The sequence below is a fragment of the Heloderma suspectum genome, chromosome 6 (genome assembly GCF_057233095.1).
Source record: "Heloderma suspectum isolate Gila_16-S chromosome 6, 16-S_ref, whole genome shotgun sequence".
Classification (NCBI taxonomy): Eukaryota; Metazoa; Chordata; class Lepidosauria; order Squamata; family Helodermatidae; genus Heloderma; species Heloderma suspectum.
Genome location: NC_139463.1, coordinates 84094768 through 84106330, shown reverse-complemented (window position 1 = coordinate 84106330; position 11563 = coordinate 84094768). Strand labels below are relative to the sequence as shown.

Here is an 11563-nt window from a genome sequence, read left to right as displayed (position 1 = left end):
TCCTCAGACAGCCACTTGGCTTTCTTGCATTTCTTTTTCTTTGGAACGGATTTCGTTGCTGCCTCCTGAACAATGTTACGGACCTCCGTCCATAGTTCCTCAGGCACTCTGTCTATCAGGTCTAATCCCTGAAATCTATTCCCCACCTCCACTTAGGGGTGGACGAAAGTCACTTACCTTTTCTCGCAGCTTGTTCGCGGTGGGGGGGAGCGCTTCGCTGCTCCCCCCGCGAAGTTCAGGCCGGGGGGGGGAGGCTTCCCGCCTCGCCCGGCCGCGAACACGAAAGTAAAAAAAAAAAAAAAAACGTCCCCTGATAGGCTACGTGACGATTCACGTAGCCTATCACGGCTAGATCTGGAAAGTCAGCCGTGATAGGCTACGTGAATCGTCACGTAGCCTATCACGGGTAACTTAAAAAAAAAAAAAAAGCGCGTACGCGAATGGCGGCCCCCATAGGGAGCCGCCATTCCCCTTCCTTATTTGGTCGCTGTAGTCTACGTAAACATTGACTTAGACTACAGCAACCAAATAAGGAAGGGGAATGGCGGCACCCTATGGGGGCCGCCATTAGCGTACGCGCTTTTTTTTTTTTTTAAGTCACCCGTGATAGGCTACGTGACGATTCACGTAGCCTATCACGGCTGACTTTGCAAATCTTGCCATGATAGGCTACGTGAATCGTCACGTAGCCTATCAGGGGACGTGTTTTTTTTTTTTCTTTCATTGCAATGGCGGGGGCGGCAGCCGGTCGAAAGACCGGCTGCCGCTCCCGCCCCGCTCGAACACCGGACGAACCGCCAGCCGGACCCGCTGCCGGGAGGGACATTCAGGGAAGGTAAGTCCCGTCCCGGGGGGGGCGGGGGGGGCGGAGGATTTCTCCCCGAAACTTGTTCGGGGGGCCGAACACGTTGGTGCTCGGCCCCCCGAAGTTTCGGGGAGAAATTCTCCGCCATCCCTACCTCCACTGTATATTCATCAGGGATATGATTTAGGTCATACCTGAACGGTTTAGTGGTTTTCCCGACGTTCTTCAATTTCAGCCGAAATTTTGCAAGAAGCAGCTCATGATCTGAGCCACAGTCAGCTCCAGGTCTTCTTTTTACTGACTGTATGGAGCTTCTCCATCTTTGGCTGCAAAGGACATAATCAATCTGATTTCGATATTGACCATCTGGTGACGTCCATGTGTAGAGTCGCTTCTTGTGCTGTTGGAAAAGAGTGTTTGCTATGATCAGCATGTTCTCTTGGCAAAACTCTATTAGCTTTTGTCCTGCTTCATTTTGTACACCAAGGCCATGCCTGCCTGTTATCCCGGTGATTTCTTCACTTCCTACTTTAGCATTCCAATCCCCTATGATGAAGAGGACATCTTTTTTTGGTGTTAGTTCTAGAAGGTGTTGTAGGTCTTCATAGAACCTATCAACCTCAGCTTCTTCGGCATCAGTGGATGGGGCATAGACTTGAATTACTGTGATGTTGAATGGTTTGCCTTGGATTCGTACTGAGATCATTCTATCATTTTTAAGATTGTACCCCAGTACTGCTTTTCCCACCCTTTTGTTGACTATGAGTGCTACTCCATTTCTTCTAAGGGATTCTTGCCCACAATAGTAGATATGATGGTCACCTGAATTAAATTCGCCCATGCCTGTCCATTTTAGTTCACTGATTCCCAAGATGTCGATGTTCAATCTTGCCATCTCATGTTTGACCATCACCTGCAGTAATTCCTTTCAGCCAAAACACTTCCTCCTCCTCGGGGCTTCCCAAAACAAGGCTGCACTAGGTGTGCCTGAGCAATGCACTCTTTGCTTAAAGCAATGCTGTTGAAAGAAAGAAAGAAAGAAAGAAAGAAAGAAAGAAAGAAAGAAAGAACCTTTTAAAATGACCATGCCAGTCTGGAGCCCTGCACGAGGTATTATTCCCCCTGCTAGGCTTTCTATTTCCACATCCAGCCTTGTTGGTGATGTTGTGAGGCTAAAATGGAGAGGAAAACCAACTCTGTGCATGTCTACTCAGAAGTAAGTCTTATTGAGTTCAATGCAACTTACTCCTACACATGTCAGCACCCCACTTGCCCCCAGCTCAGCTTTGTATTTCCACATCCAGCTCATTATCAAACCTGTTAGTTATCTCACTGGATGACTTTGAGCTGGACTCTACATCATACTTCTGTTATATGAAACACTTGAAGAAAAAGAGACAGTATAATGGAAAGTTCTTTCTGAAGCAATCACACTTCACTTGTACAAATGCAGCATGAAGGGAAAGATCAGCAACCTTCTCTTTGTTTGAATAAAAAGCACACTCTGCACATGCTCAGGGAATGGACAAAATGAGGAATAAACATACCAGGGAATATGAAGAACTATATTCTTCTATTCTTTCTGTGTGTGTGTGTGTGTGTGTGTGTGTGTGTGTAATCTCCCTCCATCCAGCTGTTCCATGGAACCCCCGCCCCATACACCCAAGGGTCTTCTGAGATAACTAACAGGAGGTTTCATCATGAGCTGGATGTGGAAATACAAAGCTGAGCTGGGGGCAAGTGGGGTGCTGACATGTGTAGGAGTAAGTCGCATTGAACTCAGTAAGACTTACTTCTGAGTAGACATGCACAGAGTTCGTTCTCCTCTCCATTTTAGCCTCACAACGTCACCAACAAGGCTGGATGTGGAAATAGAAAGCCTAGCAGGGGGAATAATACCTCGTGCAGGGCTCCAGACTGGCATGGTCATTTTAAAAGGTTTTTTCTTTCTTTCAAACAGTGTTGCTTTAAACAAAGAGTGCATTGCTCAGGCACACCTGGGGTGGCCTTGTTTTGGGAAGCCCCAAGGAGGAGGAAGTGTTTTGGCTGAAATAAAGGGAGACGGAAGATTTCAACTGAAAAAGAACACCCACAAACAAGGCAGTGAGCACAATTCATTTTTTAAAAAACTTATGCATTTATTATCGAAATATACTACCTTGTGTTTTTATTTACAAAAATTTTGTGACTGTGCAGATGACAAAAAAAATCTGCATGACTGCTGGCTCCAGAGGACCTCGTGGTGCCGTTCTGCAGAGGATTCTGTGGCACAGACTGAAGGGAATTCGATCCCATTTCAGTCCGTGGCAGAATTCTCTGACATCCCTAATATTTGTCAATCCCTAGCACCATCAGCAGTCAGTCACTTTGTAGCTTAGCAGACATAGAGGGAAAGGGTGTGGGTACTCCCATTAGAGTGTTTTGATCCACCTGTATTTTACATTTCTGTTTGTTAGGGATGGCAGAGAATTCCGCCACAGATCTTGGGGAGGCCGAATGCCAGTGCATTCGGCCCCCTGAAATCTGTGGCAGAATGGCCTGCCAACCCCCCCCCCCCGCGGATCCCCCTAGGATGAGACTTACCTGGGGCGGATCTTCCAGGCGGCGGCGGCTCCGGTGGCGGCAGCAGTGGCAGCTGGTCTTCTGACTGGCTGCCGCCGCTGCCATTTGCAGTTTTGTTTTTGTTTTTTACACACACGTGATAGGCTACGTAAGTTTTTATGTAGCCTAAAACGTCTGGGTAAAAAAAAAAAGCGTACGCAAATGGCGGTGGCTACGGCCGCCGCCATTTGCGTATGCCTTTTTTTTTTAACCCAGTCATTTTAGGCTACGTAAGTTTTTACTTATGTAGTCTAAAACTTACGTAGCCTAAAACGACTGGGTAAAAAAAAAAAAGCATACGCAAATGGCGGCGGCCATAGCCACTGCCATTTGCGTTTCTTATTTTGGGCCATCTTAGTCTATGTAAATAATTACATAGACTAAGATGACGAAAATAAGGGGAACGCAAATAGCGTCCACTACGCTATTTGCGTTCCCCTTATTTTCGCCATCTTAGTCTACATAAATATTTACGTAGATTAAGAAGTCAAAAATAAGGAACACAAATGGCGGCGGCCGTAGCCGCCACCATTTGCGTATGTGGTGTTTTGTTTTTTGTTTTCCCAGAGCCCTCCATGGCCAGAAATCCAGCTGCGGAGGATTCTGGGGGGGAGGAACGGAGCACCTCCCCCCCCGTCCAGGATTCTGGTGGGAGGGACGGAATGCCTCCCTCCCCACTATAAACATAATCAGCAAACAGGTAAGTGATTTTCGTACATCCTTACTTTTTGTTAGCAACCTAGAGTTTTTCTGTTGAAAACAAAATGTGAGAAGTAGGGATATATGAATCCCCTACCTGCCAGTCGGGGGGGGGGTCCGTGGGGGGGAGGTGATCCGTTCCTCCCCCCAGAATCCTCTTCAGCCGGCTCCGCTCCATGGCAATTCCGTGGTGCCACTGGCCAGCTCTGAAGTGCCAGAGATATGGCCGCCATGCCATATCACTGGCTGAAGGGGACTATTGACTGCAGATGCAAATGGAGTCCAAGACACCATTTGCGGCCATAAAGGCCTTAGTTTAAGGTAAATGCAGCCATAAATGGCTGAAAAGGTCTTTAAAAGCCTTAAACTATGGCCTTTATGGCCTCAAATGGTGTCTTGGATGCCTTTTGCGGCTGCAGTCAGTCCCCTTCAGCCAGTGATATGGCATGGTGGCCATATCGCTGGCAATCTGGAGCCAGAGGATCTGGCTGAAGAGGATTCCACGCAGAGGTAGGGGTAAGTCTTCTGTTCTGCCACGGACTCGGGGGGTGGATTCTTTAGAATCTGGCCTCATTGGAGTCCGTGGCGGAATTCTCCGCCATCCCTAGTGAGAAGACAGCTATTACTGCAAATTCTTAGGGGGAATGCACATATTTCTTGGTACCCACTGAATGCTGCACAAAGTGAAATTCAAAGTAAATTGGGAGGTATTGCTGCTGAAGCAAAACATGCTTGGGGATTTTGGGGGAAGTTAAGATTGTCAATCAGATTTGGAAAACTTTCTCTGCGGGATTCACACATCTCTTAAGCACTGAATCAGTTGCAGAGATAGGTCTGCACCACTGTGTTTCACATAATCACAGAAGTGGAGGGGACCATGTAGGCCACTAGTCTGACCCCTTCTTGATGTAGGAAATCTAGAGCTAGAGCATCTCAAAATGGATGGCTGTCCAGCCTTTGCTTGAAGACTTCCACCACCACCCCATCACTCTTGGTCATTGGTTCCATTTCCAAACTGCTCTTACTGTCAAGATGTTCCTCCAATACTACCCCCCTCCTGTAACTTAAGGCCATTGGATCTATTGTTACTCTCTAGGGCATTAGACATAGTCCTGCACTATAGGGCAGCACAAACAAGTTTTTGCCCTCTTCTTAGGGTTGGCGGAGAATTTCTCACTGAAACTTTGGGGGGACGAGCGCCAATGTGTTCGGCCCCCCCAACAAGTTTCGGGGAGAAATTCTCCGCCCCCCCGCACCCCCCCCGGGACGGGACTTACCTTTCCCAAATGTCCCTCCCAGCAGCGGGTCCTGGCGGCGGTTCATCGGGTCTTCGTCAGGGGCGGGGGTGGCAGCCGATCTTTCGACCGGCTGCTGCCGCCGCCATTCCAATAAAACTAAAAAAAAAAAAATGCCCCCGTGATAGGCTACGTGACGATTAACGTAGCCTATCACGGCTAGATTTGCAAAGTCAGCCATGATAGGCTACGTAAATCGTCACATAGCCTATCACGGGTGACTTTAAAAAAAAAAAAGCGCGTACGGCTAATGGCAGCCCCCATAGGGAGCCGCCATTTGCGTTCCTTATTTGGTCACTGTAGTCTACGTAAAGATTACGTAGACTAAGGCGAAAATAAGGGCAACGCTATTTGCGTTGCCCTTATTTTCGCCGTAGTCTATGTAAAGATTTACATAGACTACAGCGACCAAATAAGGAATGCGAATGGCATCTCCCTATGGGGGCCGCCATTTGCGTACGCGTTTTTTTTTTTTAAGTCACCCGTGATAGGCTATGTGACGATTTACGTAGCCTATCACGGCTGACTTTGCAGATCTAGCTGTGATAGGCTACGTTAATCGTCACGTAGCCTATCACGGGGGCATGTTTTTTTTTAAACTTCTTAGTTCGCGGCCAGGTGAGGCGAGGCGCCTCCTCTCCGGCCTGAATTTCAGCCGGGCGAGGCGGGAAGCCTCCCCCCCGGCCTGAACTTTGGGGCGAGAGCAGCGAAGCACCTCCCCCCCACCGCGAAAAGCTGCGAGACCAGGTAAGTGACTTTCGTGCACCCCTACCTCTTCTATGTGACAGCTCTTTGAGTATTCAAAGAGTGCTATCATAGTCCCCCCTCAGTCTTCTCTGCTCCAGGATAAATGTAGCTAGTTCCTTTAATCTTTCATTATAGAACTTGTTTTATGATTGAAAATGCATTTTGATCTACTCACAATAATAATTTGTTTTGGGACTTCTGTGACTTAATTCTGCTGGGATTTCTGGTGATTATGACCAAGAACACATGCAGAGTAGGCAGACATAAAAACTCTCTCCTTCAAGGTATACATTTACTATAGTCTCATGAAGCTCATTACTGCAGGACATGGTTCATCAGACGTTTCTCTCCAGAGACATTTTGACTTATTTTTCTTCATGAAACACAAATAGAGAAATCAAATGAGAAGAATGAAGATGCTGCATTGAAAGGTAACTCTCCCCAGTACCGACCTATCTCCTCTCCATTGTTATCCAGTAACAAATGTCTCAGAATAATCTACAATATATAAACTTGCTAGGTAGCCCAACACAATTTTTTCCACTGTCCTTCCTCTGCCATCACATGTAACTTTGAGAAAACAATAGCAGCCTAGCTTATGCAGCTGAGCCAAATAAGTATTGATAGGCCTTGTAATGCTCACCTCTTCTTTGAAGCATCAGCCTTTCCATTGGGACAAGTGAGGCATCTCCCTGCCTGACTGACACAATTGACTGTAGGTGGCATGAAAGGACAGCAAATTGTGGATTATGTAATGTATTAATTTTTACTGCCAGCAAGGGGCAGGGTGGTGGCGGTGGGGGAGTTGTTTGTGGGATTTTCTGTCTAAGGTGGCAAAATAACTTGGCTGGATTTGGGTACCTGACTTGACTTGGAGAAGGGCGTGCTATTTGCCGCTGCTCTTCAGAAATCTAAATGTATTGGGCTGGCCCTGTTTATAAGCCTCTGAAGCTCATGAAATAGATCCAGATCTGACAAGCTTTAACAGGATCTCTAGTAGTACCGGGAACAAAACTTAATGGTTGGAAGTCTCTTTTCTTCTTGATAGTTATATACCGTAACAAAGAGTGGTATATCTGTTTGTTATCAAAACTGTTATCCCTTTAATTATAATTCTTCTCCTGATATTTATATTATCCATCATTGTTATAGAAAATAAAATGTCTTAATGCATTACTGATTCAAAAAACATCTTAATCGCGTTCTATTTTTCCTTCCCTCTACAGCAATGCAGTAAACATCTTTAGGAGAAAATGCCAAATGCAAGTACCATTACTACTTTTCTTCTTTTGGGTTTTTCTGACAGCTGGGAGCAAAATATTTTGCTCTTCACTCTTCTTTTAGTGATTTACCTGGCAACCTTGATGGCAAATTTTCTAATCATTTCAGCTGTTTCACTGGACCATCAACTTCATACCCCCATGTACTTTTTCTTGGTGAATTTATCTGTTGTTGACCTTGGTTCCATTTCTGTCACCATCCCCAATGCTATGATTAATTCCCTCTTGAGCACCAGAGATATTTCATATTCTGGGTGTGTTGCACAAGTGTTTTCTTTGTTCTTCTTCTTGATATCAGATTTGTTCCTGCTCACAGGCATGGCCTATGATAGATATGTTGCCATCTGTGACCCACTGAACTATGAGACAGTGATGGACAGGAAAGCCTGCATCCAGCTGGCAGCCAGTGCATGGATAGCTGGTCTATTTTATTCAGCCTTACACACAGGTAGCACTTTTGCCATCACATTCTGTTCCAATGCCATCAATCAGTTCTTCTGCGAAATCCCACAACTACTGAAAATCTCCTGCAATAATTTGTACCTTATTGAAGTTGGGGTTATTATTTTCAGTGCATTTATAGTCTTCCCTTGTTTTGGTTTCATAGTTGTTTCATATGTGTGGATTTTCAAGTCAGTGCTCAGAATCCCCACCACTCAAGGACGGAGTAGGGCCTTCTCAACTTGCCTGCCCCACCTCATTGTGGTCTCCTTGTTTATCAGCACTGGAAGCATTGCTTACCTGAAACCAGCCTCAGGATCCCCTTCTGATTTGGATATGGTTATTACTGTATTATATTCGGTGGTACCTCCTTTGATGAATCCAATTATCTATACCATGAGGAACCGGGACATCAAAGCTGCACTTCAGAAAATGTTTGCATGTGGTATTTCTTCCAGTAATCAAGCAAGTTGTTCCATTGTCAGCCTGATTTTCAGAATTATGAGGTTTAATTTTAGAAATTCAGTGCACTTCCATGAGCAAATCTCAAAGTGAACGCATAATGTCTGTCTGTCTGTCTGTCTGTCTGTCTGTCTGTCTGTCTATCATCTATCTATCTCTGTCTGTCTGTCTACCTACCTACCTACCTAGCTAGGGTTGGATCCAGTTTTAGGCATGTGCAACTTGACTGGCAGAAGTGGACTTCCCTTCCCCTTTCCAACCACAGCAGCTCCTCACCCCCTGCCCCTAAAAATGCTTTACAGAGAGTAGGGGCATCCTGATTAATGGGATGAGCTGTGATGTGGTGGGATTCCTGAAAACTGGGCTGAGGTCCCTTTTGTGAATGGAGCCCTTCCATCCATGGAAGGCAGATCCTGCATCCAGCACATGTTCTGCAAAATAGATTCAATATGTTGCCTAAGCATCAATAGTTCAAAAGGAACTAATTTCAACTGTGATTACAATGGTGTTTCTCTGTATAATCTTCAGCGGAGGAACAAAATGTAGGGAGAACAGTCAAATACACACCCACACAGACCATGCTACTATTCCTAAGAAAGATCTACATTTCTGACTATTGTGAGATATTTTTTTAAGCTTCCATAATATTTTATTTTAAATAGACTACTTTTTAAAATTTAATTTTGCATAGCCACAGGAAAGTCTTTCAACTGGAATGTGAACCTTCAAAACAGCTGCATTATACTGAATCTCTTTACTGGTCAATTAAGTTTTTTGCTGCCTGCTCTGACTGGCTGCAGCTCCCTAAAATATTTAAATACATAACTATTTCCCAACCCTTTTGTACAAAAACACTTTGCTTGGATATGCCACGGATTCAAAGTAGGACCTTCTTTTACCAATATTCTACCAATGGCTGCATTCTGGCTTGCTATCTCTGAAATTTCTTTTTCATTTACCCCACAGCCACTTAGTGTCTCTGCTTCGCTATATTATATTTTATCAAAAGCCATCTTTTTAAAGCTCACTTGGTCTTCAGTTGATTTAAAACATTTAAAATCATAATAGAAGCATATTATCTAGGCCCAAATTGTAAGTACACTTACCTGGGAATAAGCCCCAGTTAACATAGTGGAATTAATTTCTGAATAAATCTGCATATGATTGCCCTGAACATTGATTATTGCTAATGAATGTGGGGTTGGGGATGAGGGAGAAATTGCTTCAGTTGACATTTTAATACAGACTAACCTAATTACATGAACTTGAGCACACTCTAGGAGAGAGCGGAGGACAGGAAGGCCTGGCGTGCTATGGTCCATGGGGTCATGAAGAGTCGGACACGACTTAATGACTGAACAATAACAACAAACCTAATTACACTTTTTAAAACAAATACACCAACTCAAACTTGATTATCCTTTGAAATTTGCACTTCTCCAAAATTTGCAATATCATTCTCCAATCAAAAAAATTGTACAAAAATTTGAATATTAGCGAAAAGTGCACACAAAAATGTATTTAGTAGTAAGAAATAATGTTAAAATGCAGTATAGTAGGGAAATTGTTTCCACAAATGTGTATTGTAGACAGAATTGCATACAAAAATGTGTTTGTTAGGAGACAAAACTGTGTACAATTTTTCATGCAATCTTTTAAAAACTATATATCGAAGCTTGGGATGAACAGTTTTTAAGCCTGGGAAAAATGAGAAATTGCAAGAAATCAAACTTGACAAATTTGTACATCTCTTGATGAGGTATAAGATTTTGTTTGGAGTTGTTTTCTTTTGTGCTTTGCTAAAATCTTGACTTTTTAAAATTATTTGTTCTCTAGTAAAAAGGAATTGATCAATGTCTCAGATGGTACATCGGGCAGAGAATGAGCTCTACTCTGTTTTCTGATAGCGAAAGATATGGGTCCCAATTCAACACTAGTTATACCCAGCTAGTTGCACAGAATAACAAGTGTTCTGGATGGCAATGTGCATCTCATGTCTGGTAAGTTCAGTGGGACTCAGTTGACCATCAAAATATGCGTCAGCAGCACCCATATCAGTTCTTCATACTGCTGCCACACATGGATCTGCTTTGACTGGGGGAAATATTGGCTTCTCATCAATTTTAGATACAGCATCCAGTTCAGTAATGATGACTCTAATATCACTTATAGGTAGGCTACTAAAGTGCAAGAGCCTCCCCCCTCCCCCGAGAACTTAATTCAACACAGGTAGCAACAGAGAAAGAAGAAAGATACTGAGGTAAGTAGGGCAAAGAGGAGAAGAATGTGACATTATTTCAATAACACCTACATACACCTAATTACAGTAGGGTTTAGGGCTGCGGGTTGCTCAAAGGTCTTCATGGCAAAGGTAGGTTTTAAAAGCGGTAAGGCAGGAGGTACCACACAGGTGCTGAGGAAGGCAATTCCTGGCATAAGGGGTAAAAAGAGAGAAAAGGAACAGGAGACCTTTGGATGGATGGTGGTGGTGGAATTGGACGACCCCCCCCCAACTAAATGAACAGGAGGGCCCTCAAATGCAGTTGGGCTGGCTCACCATATTACCACCTACAGAGCATCCTCCCTTGCAGTCATTAAGGTCAGAGTCTAAAATTACTTAATTGGCCCAATGCAATTTACTTAGGGGTATGGAATATAAGAGCAGATAGATCAGCAAGAGAAAGGTCATTCAGGGCTTTAAGGGAAGGGTAACAAATTTGTGCAGGATCTGGGAGTGGACACTGATGCATTTCTGTGTGGAGATAGTTCATGGACAATAAACACATAGGAAAGGACGTACGTACATGCTTGCACAACCTCATTAGTGGAAGAACTGGGGCATCTCCATTTTGCTAATCTGGAACTTTAGATGGAATGAAAAATCCAATATATTTCATAAGAATTATGACTCAAGACCTACTGGAAAGCTAGAGCTAGCCTAAAATAGGGATGGATGAGAAATGCATTTCAGTTCCTTTTTTCTTTATTTTTTTTAAATCAGAATTTACCCCATTTGCACTTTCCAGATTGAACACAATCTGTGGTCAAACTCCATACATTTCTGAGCTTGCCAAGTCATTCACAAGCTTGCCAAGTCATTCACAAGCCCCCCCCCAATGAATTTGACAGCATGCATACATTTGAAAAATGTTCATGACTATATATATATATATATATACACACACACACACACACACACACACACACTTATATTTTTTTAAAATGCACACAAA

At 44.0% G+C, this 11563-nt stretch overlaps 1 protein-coding gene across 1 annotated transcript; it reads left to right on the top strand.

Annotated features, from left to right (window-relative positions):
* Positions 1 to 7400: 7400 nt before the first annotated feature.
* LOC146341607 (olfactory receptor 14A16-like) lies at positions 7401 to 8423 on the top strand. Its single transcript, XM_084807571.1, has one exon. It carries the CDS (start codon positions 7401 to 7403, stop codon positions 8421 to 8423), a length of 1023 nt encoding a protein of 340 aa, XP_084663697.1.
* Positions 8424 to 11563: the final 3140 nt, after the last annotated feature.